The 23,948-nt window shown below is 47.2% G+C and overlaps 1 protein-coding gene across 1 annotated transcript in view; it reads right to left on the bottom strand.

Annotated features, from left to right (window-relative positions):
• The window catches only part of LOC309364595 (carnitine O-acetyltransferase-like), a 38,514-nt gene that overhangs the window by 6,928 nt on the left and 7,638 nt on the right, over positions 1–23,948 (bottom strand). Inside the window, exons 4-9 of the mRNA XM_081902236.1 lie at positions 8,538–8,591; positions 6,309–6,474; positions 5,737–5,911; positions 4,495–4,673; positions 2,628–2,728; positions 1,734–1,853 (exon numbers count right to left, since the gene is read on the bottom strand). Of these exons, the coding sequence (XP_081758362.1) occupies positions 1,734–1,853; positions 2,628–2,728; positions 4,495–4,673; positions 5,737–5,911; positions 6,309–6,474; positions 8,538–8,591 (795 nt within the window). The remainder of the gene's footprint in view (positions 1–1,733; positions 1,854–2,627; positions 2,729–4,494; positions 4,674–5,736; positions 5,912–6,308; positions 6,475–8,537; positions 8,592–23,948) is intronic.

The following is a 23,948-nucleotide window of genomic DNA, read 5'->3' as shown; positions in this document are numbered from 1 at the left end:
CAGAACTGACAGGGTTCCTGGTAAAGGTAAGGGGACCCCTGACCATTAGGTCCAGTCATGACCGACTCTGGGGTTGCGGCGCTCATCTCACTTTACTGGCCGAGGGAGCCTGCATACAGCTTCCGGGTCATGTGGCCAGCATGACTAAGCTGCTTCTGGCCAACCAGAGCAGCGCACGGAAACACCGTTTACCTTTCCGCTGGAGCGGTACCTATTTATCTACTTGTACTTTGACATGCTTTCGAACTGCTAGGTTGGCAGGAGCAGTGACCGAGCAACGGGAGCTCACCCTGTCGTGGGGATTCAAACTTCCGACCTTCTGATCGGCAAGTCCTAGGCTCTGTGGTTTAACCCACAGCGCCACCCATGTCCCTAGGGTTTCTGGTACTAAACTTCAAAGCTCTGAACCCTTTGGGACCAGGTTTTGCCTATAGCAGCCCAAGACCCTGAGAGCCACTGCTATCCAGACAACACAATGCTGTGAGACTAGATGGACAACAATCGGACATGGGAATGACCCAAAATGATCAAAGGGTATGTGTGAATTTTTTTGGGGGGAGAGGCAAGTAGGCGGGGTGGGGAGGGAGGGGAGATGTCAATAGGAAGATGTTTTTTGCCCCTTTCTCATAACATTAGAACACGGAGATATCCGAGGAAGCTGAACGTGGGAAGATTCGGGATGGGGGGGGGGAGAAAATACTTTTTCCACACCGCACATAGTTAAACGATGGTAGTCGCTCCCACAAAAGGCAGAATGGCCAAGCTGGATGGCTTGGAAAGAGGTTTAGACAAATTCATGGAGGGTAAGGTTATCTCCCTCATTGCGAGAAGTGAGGTTACAGGGAACCAGGCAGAGGGCCTTATCGGTGGTGGCACCCACCCTGTGGAACGCCCTCCCTCAGATGTGAAGGAAATTAGCAGCTATCCTATTTTTAAAAGACATTTGAAGGCAGCCCTGTTTAGGGAAGTTTTAAATATTTAATGCTGTATTGTTTTTAACACTCGATTGGAAGCCGCCCAGAGTGGTAAATTAATAGTAAATTATTATTATAGCCATAATTTTTTATATATTTTTTATTTATATACTGCCCTATACCTGGAGGTCTTAGGCTATGATAAACCACCTTCTGAATACTGGAAACCACAGGACTGTTGCGCTCAGCTGCTGCTTGTGGGCTTCCCATGGGTATTTGTTTGGTGCCTTTCAAAACAGGATGGCAAACTAGATAGGCCTTTGGCCTAATCCAGCTGTGGATTCTTCTGTTCTCATGGAAGAGGGCTGCTTCCTGTGTTCCTAAGAGGCCTCTGTTGCACATCTCTGGTAAGTTGCAGCTTCCCTTTCATATGCAAATGGAGGTGGTGGATAGCAAACAGAGGGACACATTGTACAGCGCCAGCCTCCCTCGCTCCGGCTTAACCTCATCTCAACCTGCCCCTAAAAAACATCTGTTTGGTACAAAAGAACACTCTGCTCTCCTTGTGACAACCAGGTCTCTGCGACTCAGAAACTGAGAAACAAGGCTTAATGGGGAGAAACAAGAATCACTGTGTTCTCTGTTGCAGGGAGCTCTGAATGAAAACCCAACACAAGGAGCAAGATGGACCTGGTTTTCACACTGGGAAACGCTCAAGAACGAGACCACAGCATTGTCTCTAATTTGGCTGTGGTTCTCCTCCTTCTGCCCAAATCCCACTCTGATTGTGACACCACTCTCAAACACACACACACTCACATGTCCAGGTTCTGTTTGGCGTGTTCAATGTCGCGTTTGATTTCCGGAGTGAAACAGAAGTAGAGTTTTTTGGGCAACTGCAGAGGTATCAGTGGGGCGCGGACTGGGACAGGATCTTTGCTGGCATTTGGGGAGGAAAGAGACAGAAAAAATGCATTAAAAAGAAAGTGATGGGTTAAAAGACCCATGTTTGTTTGTCTTCCTGTGGCAAGGGAGACAAACTCCTGATATTGTTGGGACTTCAGATCCCATTGGCATTCCAGTTCACATTATGAATAAAACCACCATCAATAACATCTTAAATTCAGCATATAAGGTACTATAAACCTTCCAAATATCCAGACTGGTATCCACACAAAACTGGTGTCTATATGAAATATGTTCAAATGTAGCCAGGACTGCGAGTTCCTCAGATCATTGCATAATGGACAAAAAAAAATAGTTTAAAAAAGGCTTTCTCAAAACAGGAAGTTCCAACTCCCATCTTTCATCTGCCTCCCAGTGTTGAAGAACACAGGAAGTCCTCCCCTTGCACAGGGCAGCTTTCGACAAAAGAGGAACCAGTGCTGGGCACGCAATATTTATTCATTTTCATATGAAACTCAGGGGCTGCCCTCTGAGGACCCTTCAACAATCTCCCCCAGTTTTTCTGTTTTTACATCCAGACCTTCACATCTCTAGCAGTGCACCTCCCTAATCCTGTGATATATTAAGGCTCCTAAACTTCCTCACAGTAATTTTTAAGAGAGCTGGAGCACCCAACATCTTTAGAACAATTTTAAAAAACAGAAATATGCTTATGTCTTCCTCAGTATCACCACTGCACAAAACCTTCTACTGGACCTGAATCTGACAAGCCCCACATCCCTTCCGCGCTCCTGGTGAGGGCATTACCAGTAGTCAAGGACGTGGTCTATGATGGTGGCGATTGGTTGTCCTTCAGCAACAGCTTGTTCATAAAGCACCCCACAGGAGCCATCTTCTCCCACAATAAACTGGGAGCATGGGGTGGGGAGCAAGAGAAGGCAAACATGTGGAAAGAAAAGACAAAGAGAGAGAGAGGGTGTGATAGCCAGAAAGGACTTACGAGAGCTTCCATCTTGAAACAGAGGCAAGGAACCTCTGCCCCCTTGGGATGTTTCCGGACTACAATTCCCATCACCCCTGACCACTGGCCTTGCTGCTTGGGGTTGATGAAAGTCACTCTCCAACAACATCTGCAAGGCCAGAGGTTTCTTCACCTTTGCTCAATGAGTCACAGCAGGCAATTTTTATTATCTACATTGTCAACACCTAATTTTGGATCCTGGCCTGGCCCATCCTCAGTACATAGTCCCGATAAGGTTTCTTACAAGGGCTGAAAAAGTTCCCCCACCCCTGGGATAAAGAATAGGTAAAGGCAAAGGTAAAGGACCCCTGACGGTTCAGTCCAGTCGCGGACAACTCTGGGGTTGCGGCGCTCATCTCGCTTTATCGGCCAAGGGAGCCGGCGTGCAGCTTCCGGGTCATGTGGCCAGCATGACTAAGCTGCTTCTGGCGAACCAGAGCAGTGCACGGAAACGCTGTTTACCTTCCCGCTGGAGTGGTACCTATTTATCTACTTGCACTTTGACGTGCTTTTTAACAGCTAGGTTGGCAGGAGCAGGGACCGAGCAATGGGAGCTCACCCCGTCCTAAGTTCTGTGTCTTAACCCACAGCGCCACCCACGACCCTAATGGAAGGATAGAAAAGTATTAAATAAAAAAGTGTGATGACACCAAGTGGAAATGGTATAGTACACCTTTAAAAGGGCTTGGGTTTCCTCATACCAAACCACTCTGGCCATGCATCTGACTGGCTATGTTTCCCCATAAGAACCACAAAAGCAACGATCCAATTCTTTCCTGCTTGCTGCTTGCTTCTGCATTTATTTAAGTACAGCCTTTGCTTAGGGTGTCTCCAAACTGCCAAGTATTTTGCAGGAGAGAGCCAAGCGCATACAGGAGGGCAACCCAGTCAGATGGGCAGGGTAATAATAATAATAATAATAATAATAATAATAATGGAATAGGACGTCCCTATTTTCATCAGAGTGGGACACGGGTGGCGCTGTGGGTTAAACCACAGAGCCTAGGCCTTGCCGATCAGAAGGTCGGCGGTTCGAATCCCCGTGACAGGGTGAGCTCCCGTTGCTCAGTCCCTGCTCCTGCCAAGCTAGCAGTTAGAAAGCACGTCAAAGTGCAAGTAGATAAATAGGTACCACTCTGGCGGGAAGGTAAACAGCGCTTCCATACGCTGCTCTGGTTCGCCAGAAGCGGCTTAGTCCTGCTGGCCACATGACCCATTAGCTGTACGCTGGCTTCCTCGGCCAATAAAGCGAGATGAGCGCCAGAACCCCAGAGTCGGCCACGACTGGACCTAATGGTCAGGGGTCCCTTTACCTTTATTGGATAAATATTGGGTATGCCATTCCGAAGATTCTTTTGAAGAAGCCACGACTGGGATGATACTGCTTTTAATGTACAGTGCAGAAGGAGCCTTAGTTGCTTCCCTCCTTCTCCAAAAAAAGCACGACAAAAATAATGCTACCCTTTTATGTGGCGCTCTATATATGCTCTGCCTTGTGAGCCCTTCCCTACCTGAACCAAGACATGGGGGTGGCGGGGGGGGGGGAGAGAGAGAGCTCCAGTTTCCAAACACCTCTAGTCTGACCACAGCGGCGCTGCCTCCTCCAGGCTTTCAAAAGGAGTAGCCCCCCCCTTACCCTGAAGTCTTCCTCACCTGCAGAGTCTTGTCGAACCAGCGATTGCCGCTATTTGAGTAGCTGCCTCCGCCATGCAGCATCTGTGCCGCCAGGCGGCTGCTCGCTAGAGCATCCGAGACTTTCAGGACGGGAGCGTCCAAGCAGACGGTGAAGAGGCTGCGCTGAATGGCACGGGCCGATTCCCGGTTCAGCTTGTCTGGTGGCAAGGAGGGAGAGGAAAGCGAAACACGAAGGTTATGCCAGTGCTGCGGTTCAGCAGAGAAGGAGCGTTGCGCTCGCAAGCTGACCAATGTGTTGTTTTGAAGAAGCGGCCCACCAGAGAGTGCTCTTCACGCTGGCCTGGTGTAGACATTAATGCTTGACCCCTGGCTAACCTTCTTAGACTCCACAGTTAAGTGTTAACACTGGGGAGGTCTTGGAAAACTGGATTAAGAGCACGCTGTCACGTGCAGGTGTGGGGGACTCCCTGGTCCTGAATGGGGCAACTGAAGGAACAGGTGTGCAGCCTGGGAGTCATTCTGGACTCACAGCTGTCCATGGAGGCACAGGTTAATTCTGTGTCCAGGACAGATGTTCACCAGCTCCACCTGGTACGCAGGCTGAGACCCTACCTGCCCACGGACTGTCTCGCCCAAGTGGTGCATGCTCTGTTTATCTCCCGCTTGGACTACTGCAATGCGCTCTACGTGGGACTACCTTTGAAGGAGACTTGGAAACTGCAATTAATCCAGAATGCGGCAGCTAGACTGGTGACTTGGAGTGGCTGCCGAGACCGTATAACACCGGTCCTGAAAGACCTACATGGCTCCCAGTACGTTTCCGAGCACAATTCAAAGTGTTGGTGCTGACCTTTAAAGCCCTAAATGGCCTTGGTCCAGTATACCTGAAGAAGCATCTCCACCCCCATTGTTCAGCCATTGAGGTCCAGCTCCGAAGGCCTTCTAGCGGTTCCCTCGCTGCGAGAAGTGAGGTTACCAGGCAGAGGGCCTTCTCAGTAGTGGCACCCACCCTGTGGAACGCCCTCCCATCAGATGTCAAGGAAATAAACAGCTATCTGACTTTTAGAAGACACCTGAAGGCAGCCCTGTTTAGGGAAGTTTTTGATGTTTTATTGTGTTTTTAATATTCTGTTGGGAGCCGCCCAAAGTGGCTGAGGAAACCAGCCAAATTGAATAATAATAATAATAATAATAATAATAATAATAATAATAATTCTATAGCTGACCCAGTCTCCCTACAGCATGCACACGCAAAGATACCTCTCATGAGAGTGGTATAGGCCTGTCCCCATGTGTGTCGGTGGTCACTAGTCAGCACTCCCAGGGGCTCCTTATCGGTCTTCCAAGACTGCGCACGGATTCGTTGGAGCTGCCAGTGCAGCTGGTCGACAGTGAGAGGCGTCCCGTCGCTGTTGTACACTTCAAGCTGGAAGAACTGCAGGAAGCATAAAAAGCACCGTCTTATAGTAAGGTTTAAGCTTACTGGGAAACAATATAAACAGTGGTATCTCGGGTTGCAGACGCTTCAGGTTACAGACGCTTCAGGTTACAGACTCCGCTAACCCGGAAGTAGTATCTCGGGTTAAGAACTTTATTTCAGGATGAGAACAGAAATTGCGCGGCGGCAGCGGGAGGCCCCATTAGCTAAAGTGGTGCTTCAGGTTAAGAACAGTTTCAGGTTAAGAACAGCCTCCTGCTGCTGCCACGTGATTTCTGTTCTCATCCTGAAGCAAAGTTCTTAAGCTGAGGTACTATTTCTGGGTTAGCGGAGTCTGTAACCTGAAGCGTCTATAACCCAAGGTACCACTGTATAGCGGGACAGCGATAGTTACCTGGAAGTTGCGGACTACCGTGATGTAGGTGGGCGGTCTTCGGCCAGGTGGAGGCAGCAAGACGGAATCGTGTTTCGGCCCTGGAAGTCTGCACGAGGCAAAGATCCGGGAATATTGCTCCATACAGAGAGGGTAGCCTCGGGAATATTCGACTAACAGGGTCTGGCTGGCATGAAGGGGGAAAAGAGGGATAAACAAGTCAATGCCCTTCAAATCTCAATTTGTAAGGTTGTTGCTGCTGCTTTGGGCAGTAGAGGTGATATGGAGTGTGTTTTAGACAAGGCAGTCCACAAAAGCTTATGCCACAATATACGCATTAGCCTTTATCGTCATATATATGCTCTTGAGGACCACTTCTTATTTTATTTAACAAATTTATAGAGTGTTTCGCAGCAGAAAGCCGCCAAGTTGAAACACCAAGTTCCAAAAAGCCATTCTGGAAAACTCTAAAAACGATACAGCCTTCTTTAGAAGTTCTAAAAACAACAGAACATTTTTTTCTTTCAGCTACACAGTTGCTCCATAAATGACTGGGTCACCCCTTGGGGAAACGCTTTTTTCAACAAAAATGTCTTCTGTAGTCACCTAAATAGTGTAGTGACTACACCAGTATGGTGTAGTGGTTAAGAGCGGTAGTCTCGTAATCTGGGGAACCGGGTTCGCGTCTCCGCTCCTCCACATGCAGCTGCTGGGTGACCTTGGGCCAGTCACACTTCTTTGAAGTCTCTCAGCCCCACTCACCTCACAGAGTGCTTGTTGTGAGGGAGGAAGGGAAAGGAGATTGTTAGCCGCTTTGAGACTCCTTAAAGGGAGTGAAAGGCGGGATATCAAATCCAAACTCTTCTTCTTCTTCTTCTAAATATCAAAATGCCTACCGTATTTTTTTGCCCTATAGGACACACTTTTTCCCCTCCAAAAATGAAGGGGAAATGTGGGTGCGTCCTATGGGGCGAATACAGGCTTTCGCTGAAGCTTGGAGAGCGAGAGGGGTCGGTGCGCACCGACCCCTCTCGCTCTCCAGGCTTCAGGAAGCTCTGTGCGACCTTCCGGCAGCACCGGCCTCCGGAGGGTCGTGCATTGCTGCCTACCCTCCCGGGCTCCATGCAGCTCTGCGCATCCCTCCAGAGCCCGGCGCCAAGCTGCGCCGGCGTCCGGAGGGTTGCGCAGAGCTGCCTGCATTAGGAAGCCTCAGCGCGCCCGGGCTTCACACAGCTGTCTGCAAGCCTGGGGAGACCGGCACGGCTCCCTAGGCTTGCGGATAGCAGGCTCTTCTGGGGGCTGGGGTCGGGGGAAGCTCGGGCTTCCCCCGCGCCAACCCCGTGCCTGGGGGGGAAATAATTTTTTCCCCTTTATTTCTCCCCCCCCCAAAAAACTAGGTGCGTCCTATAGGGCGAAAAATACGGTAATTTCAGCTGGTAACCAATTCCAGAGGCTTGGAGTTGCAACACTAAAAGCCCCCCTCTTTTGCTGCATACGAAGCTCACCTCTGAGACACGGAGTACTCTCAGCAGTACCACATTATTAGGAGCAGTTTCCAGGCAGGCATGTACAGGGCAAGGCTATCCTTGAGATACCCAGGTCTCAAGTTGTTTATGCTTTAAATGTTAAAAGGACCTCAAGGAACTGACCCAGCCCTGCAATCATCCTCTGAGGACCTTTTATGTGTGCCTCCTCCATGAGAGGTCGGGAGGGGGCAACACGAGAATAGGGCCTATTCTGCAGTGGCTCCCCGCTTGAGGAATCCTCTCCCTAGGAAGGCGCGGCTGGTGCCATCATTATATATCTTTAGGTGCCAGGCAAAAACTTCCCTCTAGAACCAGCCCTTTGGACTTAGTTTAAAGTTTAATCTGTGGCCTTTTAGAAGCGGGCAAGATGTTTTAAATGTATTTCTCCTCCCCTTGGTTTTAATTTATCTAAGTGAGGTTTTGGTTTGTTTGTGTGTTTGTTTGCCTGGTTGTAGAGCCGAGGTACTAAATTCTTCTGGGTTAAGCCCAAGGGAAGCCCCACATTGAGTACGTTGCAGTAATCCAGTCCTGAGGTTGCCAGTGTCAAGACCACAGTGGCAACAGCCATAGCTGTCTAATGCACACCCAATAGCGCCCTGAAACAGTAGACTCTCCTCTCACACACACACCTGAAGATACCCTATGTTTACATCTCACACCAGCAGGTTGTGTCCTGCATGTGACACTCTCTCTGTACCCGATTATGTTAGTCCAGAATACTCACTGGTCAATCTTTGCCTTGAAATCCAACACGCCAGCAATGAGCTTTGCAGCAAACCTACATGAAGGAGAGATAAAAATAAAATCTTAGGTTAAACGCTTCATAGAGAAGCCTCAAGCTCCAGTATTCATGCACCGTGGGTCCTGGGCTGCACAATACCCCTTAAACACGCTAAAATAGATTCCCTATTTAATAAAATCATTGCCTTTGTTATTATGACTGACCAACCAAAAGGGGGAAAAGATTGAGGAAGAAAGCTTCCAATTTCTCAGGAGCTCTCCACCAAGCTAAGCTGGGTGATCCTTATTATTTTTATACTTTTTAGAAAAGGTAATTATTTTTCAGTGTGAGAGTGAAGCAGTGGTCAGAAACCTTTTCCAGCCAGGGGCCTTTTTTAGCCACTGTCCCTCAGACCTTGTGGGGGCCAGACTATATTTTTTTGGGGGGATGAATGAATTCCTATGCCCCACAAATAACCCAGAGATGCATTTTAAATAAAAGGACACATTCTACTCATGTAAAAACATGCTGATTCCCGGACTGTCCGCGGGCCGGATTTAGAAGGCGATTGGTCTGGATCTGGGCCCCAGGTCTTAGTTTGCCTACCCATGGAGTGAAGCATGCCTCCAGTTATAATTCAGGAGCAGGGAAGTGTGATTCAAATCTAGAAAGTTTGGGAAACAAAGCTTATCTGTGCTTTATGCGCAACTATGTGTTTCAGAGCTTCAGAGAGCAGAATCACACTTTCCTTCAAAACTCACCAGAAGAGTGAGGAAAACGGTTGTTTTTATTTCCACACAGAGAGATTTTTTGAACAAAGAGAGATGTTTTTAAGGACTGTATTTATACCTTACTTTTCAAGGGGGCAAAGCCTTTACTGATCAGCTCACAACATAGCTGAGCTAGTATAAATACAATTTTAAACCCTTGTACCTTCTCAGCCTCTCTTTAGCATTTTGAATTTAACTATTCAATTAGGAATAATTATTACATTGCCCAGGTAATGTTTAATGGTGGTGTTGTAAAATTCACAAAACTATAATTATGCTAAATACAAAAGAGAGAGCTGGTAGCACCAGATTAGAACCAAGACTCCTTGATCAGAAGTCAAATACCAGAACATAGGTTTTTAATCACTAAGAAATCTATGTAAGGGCACCAGATATGCCCCGTATCTTTCTATAAACAGGTTTATTTACATCATAAATTAAGTCCTACTACCATTTTGCACACATCAGGCACTTGATCTGCATTCAAATTTTCTACCACTGAGCTAAATGTGGAGAAGCTATCTCTGTGCCACCATTGATCTTATTTTACACCACTTTTCATGAAATCCATGTTACCCACCACAAGTTATTGGAGAAAGAAGGATGGTGGCAAACCAGAAACAAATTCCTCTAAAAAGAGGGGGCACCCGGACTTGAACCAGGGACCTCTTGATCTGCAGTCAAATGCTCTACCGCTGAGCTATACCCCCAGCACATAGGCATGTCTGCCCAGCAAGCCTTCTTATGGATACTGGTTTTGCTGCATAGTTCTCCTACTGTGTACTTATGACTAATGGCTTTAAATGCTCTACCTACAGGAAACTCTGATCTTCTTCTGTCTTAGTATATATCAAAATTGTAAGGATGTCATCAGGCTGCAGTTTGTATGGCCAACCAGCAGAGGGCCACACAAACTGCAGGGTGAAAACAAGAGCAGGTGGGCAGCTCAGGCAGGCTGTCGGGGTGTAACCCAGGCAAGAGACAATGGAATAGGCAGGACAGACTGAGGCTGCTGCTGCCCCCTCCTCACAGCTTTCTCCATTCCCCTCTTCCTCAGCCAGCAGCAGCAGCATGTAGTGAAAAGAGGAAGGTCTAAGCTGCGCCATGCTCCCCATGCGACCACAACTGGTGGGGTGGGGAGAGGACCCCCCATTGCCACAGAAATTGATAGGGGAAAACCTCTGAATCATGAATTGCAGGCTTCTTTCTCTCGGTAGTAGGGGCAATGAAGGTGAGAAGTCACTGAATGTTTGACATATCTTTGTGTTGGCAAGACCGTGGGATTGGTCTATGCCACATGCCCGCTTTTGGTCAACAGCAGCAATATGCAGTGTTGGAGAGTAGACAGAGTAATGGAGTTTGCCCTGAACTGCCTCGGCAGCTACTACGGCATGTCAGAAGATGGCTGGTAGATTGGGTGAACTATGATCACTGCAGATGGTGACAGCAGTCACGAAATGACGCCTGCTTCTTGGGAGAAAGGTGATGACAAACCTAGACAGCATCTTATAAAGCAGAGACATCACCGTGCCGACAAAGGTCCGTATAGTTAAAGCCATGGTTTTCCCAGTAGTGATGTATGGAAGTGAGAGCTGGACCATAAAGAAGGCTGATCGCCGAAGAATTGGTGTTTTTGAATTATGGTGCTGGAGGAGACTCTTGAGAGTCCCATGGACTGCAAGAAGATCAAAGCTATCCATTCTGAAGGAAATCAGCCCTGAGTGCTCACTGGAAGGACAGATCCTGAAGCTGAGGCTCCAATACTCTGGCCACCTCATGAGAAGAGAAGACTCCCTGGAAAAGACCCTGATGTTGGGAAAGATGGAGGGCACAAGGAGAAGGGGACGACAGAGGATGAGATGGTTGGACAGTGTTCTCGAAGCTACCAGCATGAGTTTGACCAAACTGCGGGAGGCACTAGAAGACAGGAGTGCCTGGCATGCTCTGGTCCACGGGGTCACAAAGAGTTGGACACGACTAAACAACTAAACAAAACAAATGGATCTGGAATGTTGGTGAGGTGTAAAAGGAGGGGAATTTGCAAGGGGTGGCGGGTTTTGTTGACACTTCCATTCCACCTTAAGGAACAGACATGGGATTGTGACGTGTCACATGTCTGTTTACATTCCAGCACATTATGCCTGGAACTTCCATTGTGTGTATAGCTTTTGCTTTTGTTTCTCTCTGAGACGACATGAGAGAGACAACATGTTTCTTTGTCCTGATTTATGATTAATAAATCTGTAGTTGTAGTATGCTTCCACAAGCCTCATGCCTATTCTGTGTGCACAGTTCTATCTGCTGATAGTGTGCCCTGGCTCTGAAGCCCGGGTCGCTGATTTATGTTGGAGCAGCAGCAATGTTCTTCGCATCGGGAAGACTGGAAGGAGACGGTCCAGCCAGGGCTAGCCAGCTGGCCTCCCGGCCCTCTGCATGCCGACAGGTTTGGCAGGGGGTAGTGGATGGGTGGCGATGGTGAGCAATGCGAGCAGGGGCACAGTCTCAGTTACATTGTATTCCACTAAACCTATCTATGAGGTTTCCCATTACAAGCTATTGCGGAAAACAAGGTGCTGGCAACACCTGGAAATACATTCCTCTAAAAAAAGAGGGGGCACCCGGACTTGAACCAGGGACCTCTTGATCTGCAGTCAAATGCTCTACCGCTGAGCTATACCCCCGGCACATAGGCATGTCTGCCCAGGAAGCCTTCTTATGGATACCAGTTTTGCCACATAGTTCTCTACCATGCACTTTCGACTAATGGTTTTAAACGCCCTACCTACAGGCAACTCATTCCACATCAAGCTTTCTATTGAGGAATAACCTCCTGCAAATCTCTGTGTTGCAAAGTGTTCTGGAGCAGAGTCAGCTCACACGGAGGTCTCAGCTTTAGGCCCAACAATAATCCCCCGCAGACTGATTATTACATATGAGATTATTACATATGAAAACACTACTTGCACTTCTTCTAGTGGCACATGGCAGGAGAAGATCAGTAAAGGTGGGCATATAGAGATAGATAACTACCACTGATCTTATTTCGTAGTATATAATAAAATTGTAAGGATGTCATCACGCTGCAATTTGAATGGTCACCAACAGGTGGCCTCATGAACTGCAGTGTGAGTAGAGGACAGGAAGCCAACAGCTGAGGGAGGCAGACAAGAGTAAGCACTGTCTCAAATTCCTCCTGTCACTGGTGGGGAGGAGAGGAACGAGGGGGGAGATAGTAATTCTCCCCTTCGTCCTCCTGCCCTGCTGCTGTTGGAAGCAAGAGAAAAAAGCCTGCCATTTAATACACAGGCTTCTTTCTTTCAGCCGTTTGGGGGAATGAGCATGAGACGCCACTTCCCTACACTGTGCCGCTGCCTACTGATCAAATGCTCATGCGCCATGCAATGCGCCAAGATCCCTGCCACCTCCCCCTCTCAGGAAACAGTAGTGGCCTGCAATGCTGGGAAGCTGGGAGATCAAGGCAGAACCAGCTGCACTTCCTCACCAGCCCCTTTAAAAAATGGGGGTGGGTCACATCTGGGTTTGGAGCAATGTGAAGGGTCGTGCACATATTGGACGCACATAAAATGGTTGCAGCCTCTATTTCCTTAAACCCGTCTACCAGGTTACCCACCACAAGCTATTAGAGAAAGCGAGTAGGTGGCAAACCAGAAACAAATTCCTCTAAAAAGAGGGGGCACCCGGACTTGAACCAGGGACCTCTTGATCTGCAGTCAAATGCTCTACCGCTGAGCTATACCCCCAGCACATAGACATGTCTGCCCAGGAAGCCTTCTTATGGATACCAGTTTTGCCACATAGTTCTCTACCATGCACTTTCGACTAATGGTTTTAAACGCCCTACCTACAGGCAACTCATTCCACATCAAGCTTTCTACTGAGGAATAGGTAAAGGTACAGGGACCCCTGACCATTAGGTCCAGTTGTGACCGACTCTGGGGTTGCAGCGCTCATCTCGCTTTATTGGCCGAGGGAGCCGGCGTACAGCTTCCGGGTCATATGCCCAGCATGACTAAGCCACTTCTGGGGAACCAAATCAGTGCATGGAAACGCCGTTTACTTTCCCACCAGAGCAGTACCTATTTATCTACTTGCACTTTGACGTGCTTTCGAACTGCTAGGTGGGCAGGAGCAAGGACTGAGCAACGGGAGCTCACCCCGTTGCGGGGATTCGAACCGCCGACATTCTGATCGGCAAGTCCTAGGCTCCGTGGTTTAACCCACAGCGCCACCCGCATCACCTACTGAGGAATAACCTCCCGCAAATCTCTGAGTTGAAAAGTGTTCTAGAGCAGAGCCAGCTCACACGGAGGTCGCAACTTTAGGCCCAAGAACAATCCCCGGCAAACTGATTATTACATATGAGAACACTACCTGCCTGCACTTCTTCTAGTGGCACATGGCTGGGGAAGATCAGTAAAGATGGGCAATTGTATTTTTTTTTAACCACCACTAATCTTTTTTCATAGTACTGTATATAGTAATATTGTAAGGATGTCACCACGCTGCAATTTGAATGGTCACCAACAGGTGGCCCCATGAACTGCAGTGTGAGAAGAGGACAGGAAGCCAACAGCTGAGGGAGGCAGACAAGAGTAAGCAGTGTCTCTAATTCCTCCTGTCACTGGTGGGGAGGAGATGGTGCGCAATGCCAGCAGGGGCACAGTCTCAGTTTCATCGTATTCCACTAAAACTATCTATGAGGTTTCCCATTACAAGCTATTGCGGAAAACAAGGTGCTGGCAACACCTGGAAATACATTCCTCTAAAAAAAGAGGGGGCACCCGGACTTGAACCAGGGACCTCTTGATCTGCAGTCAAATGCTCTACCGCTGAGCTATACCCCCAGCACATAGACATGTCTGCCCAGGAAGCCTTCTTATGGATACCAGTTTTGCCACATAGTTCTCTACCAAGCACTTTCGACTAATGGTTTTAAACGCCCTACCTACAGGCAACTCATTCCACATCAAGCTTTCTATTGAGGAATAACCTCCCGCAAATTTCTGTCTTGCAAAGTGTTCTGGAGCAGAGTCAGCTCACACGGAGGTCGCAGCTTTAGGCCCAAAAATAACCCCCCGCGTACTGATTGTTACATATGAGAACCCTACCTGCACTTATTCTAGTGGCACATGGCTGGAGAAGATCAGTAAAGGTGGGCATATAGATAGATAGATAGATAGATAGATAGATAGATAGATAGATGATAGATAGATAGATAGATGATAGATAGATGATAGATAGATAGATAGATAGATAGATAGATGATAGATAGATAGATGATAGATAGATAGATAGATAGATAGATAGATAGATAGATAGATAGATAGAGGGATATATATAACTACCACTGTTCTTTTTTCGTAGTATATAATAAAATTGTAAGGATGTCACCACGCTGCAATTTGAATGGTCACCAACAGGTGGCCCCGTGAACTGCAGTGTTAGAAGAGGACAGGGTGCCAGCATTTGAGGGAGGCAGACAAGAGAAAGAAGTGTCTCAAATTCCTCCTGCCACTGGTGGGGAGGAGAGGAATGAAGGGGAGATAGTAATGCAATGCTGAGAAGCTGGGAGAGCAAGGCAGAACCAGCTGCACTTCCTCACCAGCCCCTTTAAAAATGGGGGGGGTCACATCTGGGTTTGGAGCTATGTGCATGGTTACGCACATTTCGGATGCGCATAAAATGGTTGCAGCCTCTATTTCCTTAAACCCGTCTACCAGGTTACCCAGCACAAGCTATTGGAGAATGTGAGGAGGTGGCAAACCAGAAACAAATTCCTCTAAAAAGAGGGGGCACCCGGACTTGAACCAGGGACCTCTTGATCTGCAGTCAAATGCTCTACCGCTGAGCTATACCCCCAGCACATAGACATGTCTGCCCAGGAAGCCTTCTTATGGATACCAGTTTTGCCACATAGTTCTCTACCAAGCACTTTCGACTAATGGTTTTAAACGCCCTACCTACAGGCAACTCATTCCACATCAAGCTTTCTGTTGAGGAATAACCTCCCGCAAATTTCTGTCTTGCAAAGTGTTCTGGAGCAGAGTCAGCTCACACGGAGGTCGCAGCTTTAGGCCCAAAAATAACCCCCCGCGTACTGATTGTTACATATGAGAACCCTACCTGCACTTATTCTAGTGGCACATGGCTGGAGAAGATCAGTAAAGGTGGGCATATAGATAGATAGATAGATAGATAGATAGATAGATAGATAGATAGATGATAGATAGATAGATAGATGATAGATAGATAGATAGATAGATAGATAGATAGATAGATAGATAGATGATAGATAGATAGATAGATGATAGATAGATAGATGATAGATAGATAGATAGATAGATAGATAGATAGATAGATAGATAGATAGATAGATAGATAGAGGGATATATATAACTACCACTGTTCTTTTTTCGTAGTATATAATAAAATTGTAAGGATGTCACCACGCTGCAATTTGAATGGTCACCAACAGGTGGCCCCGTGAACTGCAGTGTTAGAAGAGGACAGGGTGCCAGCATTTGAGGGAGGCAGACAAGAGAAAGAAGTGTCTCAAATTCCTCCTGCCACTGGTGGGGAGGAGAGGAATGAAGGGGAGATAGTAATGCAATGCTGAGAAGCTGGGAGAGCAAGGCAGAACCAGCTGCACTTCCTCACCAGCCCCTTTAAAAATGGGGGGGGGGTCACATCTGGGTTTGGAGCTATGTGCATGGTTACGCACATTTCGGATGCGCATAAAATGGTTGCAGCCTCTATTTCCTTAAACCCGTCTACCAGGTTACCCAGCACAAGCTATTGGAGAATGTGAGGAGGTGGCAAACCAGAAACAAATTCCTCTAAAAAGAGGGGGCACCCGGACTTGAACCAGGGACCTCTTGATCTGCAGTCAAATGCTCTACCGCTGAGCTATACCCCCGGCACAAAGGCATGTCTGCTTAGGATGCCTTCTTATGGATACTGGTTTTGCCACATAGTTTTTACCATGTACTTACGACTAATGATTTTAAATATTCTGCATACAGGAAACTGTGCTCGCATCATTTTTTTCTTCTGTGGAACAACCTGCTGCTAATTTCTGGGTTCTTGAGCAGAGTCAGCTCACACAGTGCACTAGGTATTTCTTTGGGCCCACCATCGCCTTGCAAACTGAGATTACGTCTGAGAAAAGCAGCTTAAACACCCTATATCTGCACATGGTGGAGGAAGATCAATAAAGGTGAGAAAACCATATAATAAAAATGTAAGGATGTCGTCACATTGCAGTTTGTATGGTCACTGATAGATGGCCACACTAACTGCAGTGTGACAACAGAACAGTAGGCTGGCAGCTCAGGAGTAAGGAGCAGAGAGCATGGTGACAGAGGGAATTTGATGCATTTGCCACCATGCAATGCGCTGAGCTCTGCGCACCTTCCCCTTTCGGTAAGCAGCGGGAACCTGTGATGTTGGGATGGCAGGAGAACAGCAGAGCCCCACCTGCCACTAAAAAGAGGGGGCACCCGGACTTGAACCAGGGACCTCTTGATCTGCAGTCAAATGCTCTACCGCTGAGCTATACCCCCGGCACATAGACATGTTTGCCCAGGAAGCGTTCTTATGGATACGGGTTTTGCCACATTGTTCTCTACTGTGTACTTACGACTAATGGTTTTAATTGCCTATAGGCAACTTTTGCCACATCATCATTTATTTCCTGCTGAGCAACCACCTCCTGCTAATCTCTGTGTTGCAAAAGGTTGTTGAGTCCTGGCCCAACCATCATCTGCTTGCAGGCAGAGAGGACACCTGGGAAAACTATCTACACTTCCTATTGTTGCACAAGGCAGGGGAAGATGAGTAAAGTTGGGGAAATCACCTTTCTACCATCACTGATCTTTCTGTTCTACATCAAATTTCATTAAAAGCATCTCCCATTTTACCCACCACACATCTCCCATGTTACCCACCACAGATGGCAAACCAGAAACAAATTCCTCTAAAAAGAGGGGGCACCCGGACTTGAACCAGGGACCTCTTGATCTGCAGTCAAATGCTCTACCGCTGAGCTATACCCCCGGCACATAGGCATGTCTGCCCAGGAAGCCTTCTAATGGATACTGGTTTTGCCACATAGTTCTCTTACTGTGTACTTATGACTAACCACTGCAAACATTATACCTACCAGGCAACGCTTCCACATCAATCTGTGCATTGCAAAGGGTTTCTGGAGCAGCCTGGTGGCCTCCAGATGTTTAGGACGTCCAACTCTCATCAGTCCAAACAGCTGGAGGACACAGCTAGTCTATGTGTTTGGAACCTTGAGGCTGGACTACTGTAATGTGCTCTATGTGGGGCTGCCCTTGGGTCCGGCTCAAAAGCTCTGGCTGGTGCAGAATGTGGTGGCTGAGTTGCTGAAGGAACATCTGACCAACAACGTGTGACAGCGTTGTTAAAGTATCTGCACTGGCTGCTCATCTAATACTGAGCCAGGTTTAAGGTCCTTGGATTAATTTACAAAGCCCTGAACAACATACAGTAGACGCCCGGGTTGCGAACATGATCCGTGCGGGATGCATGTTTGCAACCCGCAGCATTCACAACCCGCAGCTGCATGTGTGTGCATGCGAGGGTTGTGATTCGGTGCTTCTGCACATGCGCAAAGCACGGTTTAGCGCTTCTGTGCATGCGTGACCGCTGAAACCCGGAAGTAACTCGTTCCACTACTTCTGGGTTTCGGCGGTCTGTAACCCGAAAAAATGCAACCTGAAACGGCTGTAACCCGAGGTACGTCCTGGGTACCTTAATCTCTAAGTTCCAGCTTGATCCCTGAGATTATCTCCCAGAGCATCACTGGTTTTCCCTGAGATGGCAAGTGTAATTTGACAACAGGGAACTGAGCCTTTAATGTCAAAGAATACTAGAACTGTAGAATTGGAAGGGATCACCAAGCATCATCTAGTAAAAGGTAAAGGACCCGTGGACAGGTCAGTCCAGTCAAAGGCAACTATGGGGTTGTGGCACTCTTCTCGCTTTCAGGCCGAGGGAGCCGGCGTTTGTCCACAAACAGCTCTCCAGGTCATGAGGTCAGAATGACTAATGCGCTTCTGGTGCAACGGAACACCGTGACGGAAACCTTCCTGCCGCAGCAGTACCTGTTTATCTACTTGCGCAGGTGTGCTTTTGAACTGCTAGGTTGGCAGGAGCAGGGACCGAACAACAGGAGCTCACTCCATCATAGGGATTCGAACTGCCGACCTTCTGACCAGGAAGCCCAAGAGGCTCAGTGGTTTAGACCACGGCGCCAACCCCTGCAATGCAGGAATCTCAGCTAAAGCACACATGAGAGCACCCAGGTCACTGTGGGACACTGCTAATAAAGGTGCAGCTTCAACTTTTAAATGCCTGTTGAAAACTTTAGTTTAAAAAAACTTAAATCTCTCTCTGTATGTCGGTAAAGGTAAATGGTAAAGGACCCCTGGACAGTTAGGTCCACCCAAAGGCAACTACAGGGTTGCGGCGCTCATCTTGCTTTCAGGCCGAGAGAGCCGACATTTGTCCACAGACACTTTTCCGGGTGATGTGGCCAGCATGACTAAACCGCTACTGGCACACATAGGACTGTGACGAGTGTCAGAGCGCACCAAAATGCCGTTTACTTCCCGCCACAGCGGTATCTATTTATCTACCTGCACTGGCGTGCTTTCAAACTGCTAGGTTGGCGGGAGCTGGGACAGTGCAACAGGAGCTCACCCCGTCGCAGGGATTCGAACCACAGACCTTCTGACCGGCAAGCCCAAGAGGCTCAGTGGTTTAGACCACAGCGCCACTTGCATCCCTATTCTCTATATGTAGGGGGTTATAACACCCAGATAGGATTTATTCCTCCTTTCCCCACAAAGAGGGGGTAAGAAAAGCTTGATCTGCAGTCAAATGCTCTACCACTGAGCTACCTCCTTCAACAGACAGGGAACTGAGTTATCTCTAAGAACTTTTAATTGTGGATATAGGATTTGCCCAATCATATGTTTCTAGAAAGAAGTGTTACCCACCATGAGCTTTTGAGGTCATGGAAAAAGAAAGATATAGACGTAATTATATTCTGGAAATGTGGGAGATTACAAGGGGTCAAAAAAAATGGATGTACCGTGCTATATTAGAAGCAAAAGAACTTGTTTTGATGAATTGGGAGAGCAGCAAAAAGATTCCATTGAGGACACGGATTGATAATATGGACAGATTAGCTACATACGAATGAATTGCATGTCGATGCAAATTAAGAATGGATAAATATGAAGAAATATGGAAGGAATATTTAAGCGATAAGGCGGATAGTGGTGGGAAGTAGGGGGAGGAGAGAGGTGGGAAAATATTGTTTAAAAAGGTGTAGTCATAGGTATATCAGTGTATTCAAATCTGAATTGTCAAAATGTGTTATTAGTGTTATTATGGTTTTTGTTGTATGTGTCTGTTGCAGTTGTTGTTTGTATTGAAAAAATGATTAAATAAATTTTAAAAGAAAGAAAGAAAGAAAGAAAGAAAGAAAGAAAGAAAGAAAGAAAGAAAGAAAGAAAGAAAGATAGATGCAGGTGTGCCTTTAAAAAGATGGGAAGCACCTGAGCTTGAATCAGGCACCTCTTAGTCTGCTGGTATTATCATCATCATCATCATCATCAATTACTGCCCTTCATCCTAAGGTCCCAGAGTGGGTTACAACACTAGGACACAGGGTTAAAAGCAGCTTTAGACACCTCAAAATCACAAAAGTAATATGGTTCCTAGAAATATACACCTCAGGTGTATATTTGGCCCTCCAGACATGGAACTGTAGGTAATGTGGTCTTCCATCGGAGACTGTCCAATTGGACCAAAATTCAATCGCAGAGGCCATAATGGGTGTTGCCCATTCAGAGCACACTGCACTGCTCCTCTGTCTAGTTTTGCTGCTTCCCAGACTGATTCTGAGCTTTGAATGGTTTCCTAGGACCCTAGTTCCACTTGTCATCTGATACGTGAACTTCTCAGTTGTGGCTCCCGGGATGTGCAATGGAAATGTCTGCATGGGCACCCATGGGAATTTTTGTTCTTGGTGTTGTGGGGGAGGGGTACAAAGTAAAACCCTTAAAAGGGGGAACAGGCTAATTTCTTACCAATGAGAAGTACAGGGGAAGGGCTGCAGCTCAGGAGCAGAGTGTTTGCCTTGCAAACAAGAGGTTGCAGGTTCAATTCCTGGCATTGCTAGGGAGAGCTGCTACCAGTTAGTGTAGACAATACAGAGCTAGATGGACCATAATAATAATAGTATTATAACAATTTTATTTTATTTATGCAGTACCTCGCCTATCTGGTAGGGTTTCCCAGTGGTCTGACTCAGTATATGGCAGTTCCTATGTCCCTAATTGAATTAAAGAACCTTTTATTGAGGGTGAAAGAGGAGAGCGCAAAATATGGCCTGAAGCTCAACATCAAAAAAACGAAGATCATGGCCACTGCTCCCATCACCTCCTGGCAAATAGACAGGGAAGAAATGGAGGCAGTGAGAGATTTTACTTTCTTGGACTCCATGATCACTGCAGATGGTGACAGCAGTCGTGAAATTAAAAGACGCCTGCTTCTTGGGAGAAAAGCAATGTCAAACCTAGATAGCATCTTAAAAAGTAGAGACATCACCTTGCCAACAAAGGTCCGTACAGTAAAAGCTATGGTTTTCCCAGTAGTGATGTATGGAAGTGAGAGCTGGACCATAAAGAAGGCTGATCGCCAAAGAATTGATGCTTTTTGAATTATGGAGGAGACTCTTGAGAATCCCATGGACTGCAAGAAGATCAAACCTCTCCATTCTGAAGGAAATCAGCCCTGAGTGCTCACTGGAAGGACAGATCCTGAAGCTGGGGCTCCAATACTTTGGCCACCTCATCAGAAGAGAAGACTCCCTGGAAAAGACCCTGATGTTGGGAAAGATGGAGGGCACAAGGAGAAGGGGACAGCAGAGGACGAGATGGTTGGACAGTGTTCTTGAAGCTACCAGCATGAGTTTGACCAAACTGCGAGAGGCAGTGGAAGACAGGAGTGCCTGGCGTGCTCTGGTCCAGGGGGTCACGAAGAGTCGGACACGACTAAATGACTAAACAACAACAACATCAACAAATGTCCCTAATTGTGTCTGAGCATTTTGTCCCATATCCTGGGATCTACAAATTCTAGATTTATTTATTTTTAATGAAAGCTGGGAATGTGGGGATTATGTTTCATCTAGGGCAGGGGGCAACTGCCCCCCTTGCCCTCCCGGTGGGCACCCATGTAAATATCTGACTCCCTCCCAACTTCACTGAATGCTGTAAATATTTATTGATAGTATACAAGCACATATTTATTGGGTAAGCCGGCTTGTTTTAACCTTTAATGATCTCTAATGTTTGTTTGCTTTTACACTGTGTTTTGATCTTATTTTGTTGAAAGCTGCCTTGTGGACATTTTGCCAAGAAAGCAGGGTAGAAATATAGAAAGTAATATTGAAAGATGTGAGATCGCTTTCCTGATACTTTCCCATATGTTCCTAGTATGGAGGTTACTCCTGAATTTTATTTACTATGAACCTTTAAGGAAAGGGAAGGTGAGAAATCCAACAAAATCCCTCCTAAAAATTAAAAAGAGGGGGCACCCGGACTTGAACCAGGGACCTCTTGATCTGCAGTCAAATGCTCTACCGCTGAGCTATACCCCCAGCACACAGATGTGCCTCACCTGAAGCTTAGTTATGGATACTGGTTTTGCCACATTGTTCTCTGCCATATATTTATGAGTAATTGCTTTTGAATATTCCATCTGCAGGGAATCTTCCCAGAGCAGCTTTACTGGTAGGCAACAAACCCCTTGCATTGCAAAGGGTTTGGGAGCATATTCCAGGGCACAGCCTCCGTTGACACAAAGCGTGGACCACACACACCTATGTTTGTTTGCCTTCCATCTGCAAGTGGAGAACACACCCAACACTTCCTGTAGCCACAGATGATGGGCAATTATTAGTACAGTGGTACCTCAGGTTAAGTACTTAATTCGTTCCGGAGTTCCGTTCTTAACCTGAAACTGTTCTTAACCTGAAGCACCACTTTAGCTAATGGGGCGTCCCGCTGCCACTGTGCCACCGCTGCGCAATTTCTGTTCTCATCCTGAAGCAAATTTCTTAACCCGAGGTGCTATTTCTGGGTTAGCGGAGTCTGTAACCTGAAGCGTCTGTAACCTGAAGTGTATGTAACCCGAGGTACCACTGTAGTGGGATCTCCGGTACCAGTGTTACTGATTTTGTTGAGAAAAGAGCAAAAGTGTCAAGACCCCCAACCTCCCCCCTGAACCCGAAGAACCATAGAAATGTAGGGCTGAAAGGGACTCTAAGGGCCATCTAGTCCAACCCCCTGCAAAACAGGAATATGCAGCTGTCCCACAAAGGATTGAACCTGCTACCTTGGTGTTATCGGCACCACGCTCAAAGCAACTGAGCTATGCAAGGATGAAGCATCACCCAGACCTCACAATCAGTTCAGAAAAAGTAGGACGGTAGCAAAATATTTTGCTTCTTTTTGAGGGTTTTCAAATTTCATTGGTGAGCTGCAGTTTCCCCTCAACTCTCGCCAGGTCAGAAAAAGACAGGGGCTTGTCCCCACAGTCACACCGGGCCTCAGAGTATCTCCATGGGGCCGACCCTACTGTTAGGCGAAAGGAGGTATGTTTTTTTAGCTTTACTGCCATGGGGATTTTACTGCCATGGGGATTTTCTGCCACAGAGGCCAACATAAACTCAGTCAGATGGACAGAGAATAACAATAATAATTACAGTGGTACCTTGGGTTAAGAACTTAATTTGTTCTGGAGGTCCGTTCTTAACCTGAAGCACCACTTTAGCTAATGGGGCCTCCCGCTGCCACTGCGCCACCGCTGCGCGATTTCTGTTCTCATCCTGAAGCAAATTTCTTAACCCGAGGTGCTATTTCTGGGTTAGCGGAGTCTGTAACCTGAAGCGCCTGTAACCTGAAGCGCCTGTAACCTGAGGTACCACTGTAGTAGTAGTAGTAGTAGTAGTAGTAGTAGTAGTAGTAGTAATGACCAGCCCTTCAGGGCTATGTGCCTTGACATGTGGGGACACCGAATTGCTGCTCCAGTTCCGACAGCAAAATATACAGTCATACCTCATGTTGTGCCGCTTCATGTTGCGTCTTTTTGCGTTACGTCCCGCGGCAACCCAGAAGGACCGGAACGGTTTACTTCTGGGTTTCGCCGCTCGCACATGTGCAGAGGCACTAAATTGCGCTTCACACCTGCACAGGTACAGCGCTTCGAGTTGCAGGAATTTCACATTATGGATGGGCCTCCGGAACTGATCCCATTCATAACACAAGGTACCACTGTATTGGTATCACTCAGATGTTCTGTTCAATGACAAAATTACCTGCCAAAGTATTTCAAGATTTTACCCACAAGAGGAGGTGTTGGGGATTTGAAGAACCAAAAATGTAAAAGGTGTTTTCTCCACACACACGGGAGAACTGGCCTTGAACAAGGAATATGGGGCCTGTCGTGGCCCTTATTGCAATATTTTCCAAAGGAAAAACAATTATACATTTTAACTAACCTGAAACACTGGGTCTAGGGA

The sequence above is a fragment of the Podarcis melisellensis genome, assembly GCF_964234715.1.
Source record: "Podarcis melisellensis genome assembly, chromosome: 2".
NCBI lineage: Eukaryota > Metazoa > Chordata > Lepidosauria > Squamata > Lacertidae > Podarcis > Podarcis melisellensis.
The sequence above is the reverse complement of the archived record's forward strand: the minus strand, read 5'-3'. Positions and strand labels throughout refer to the sequence as shown.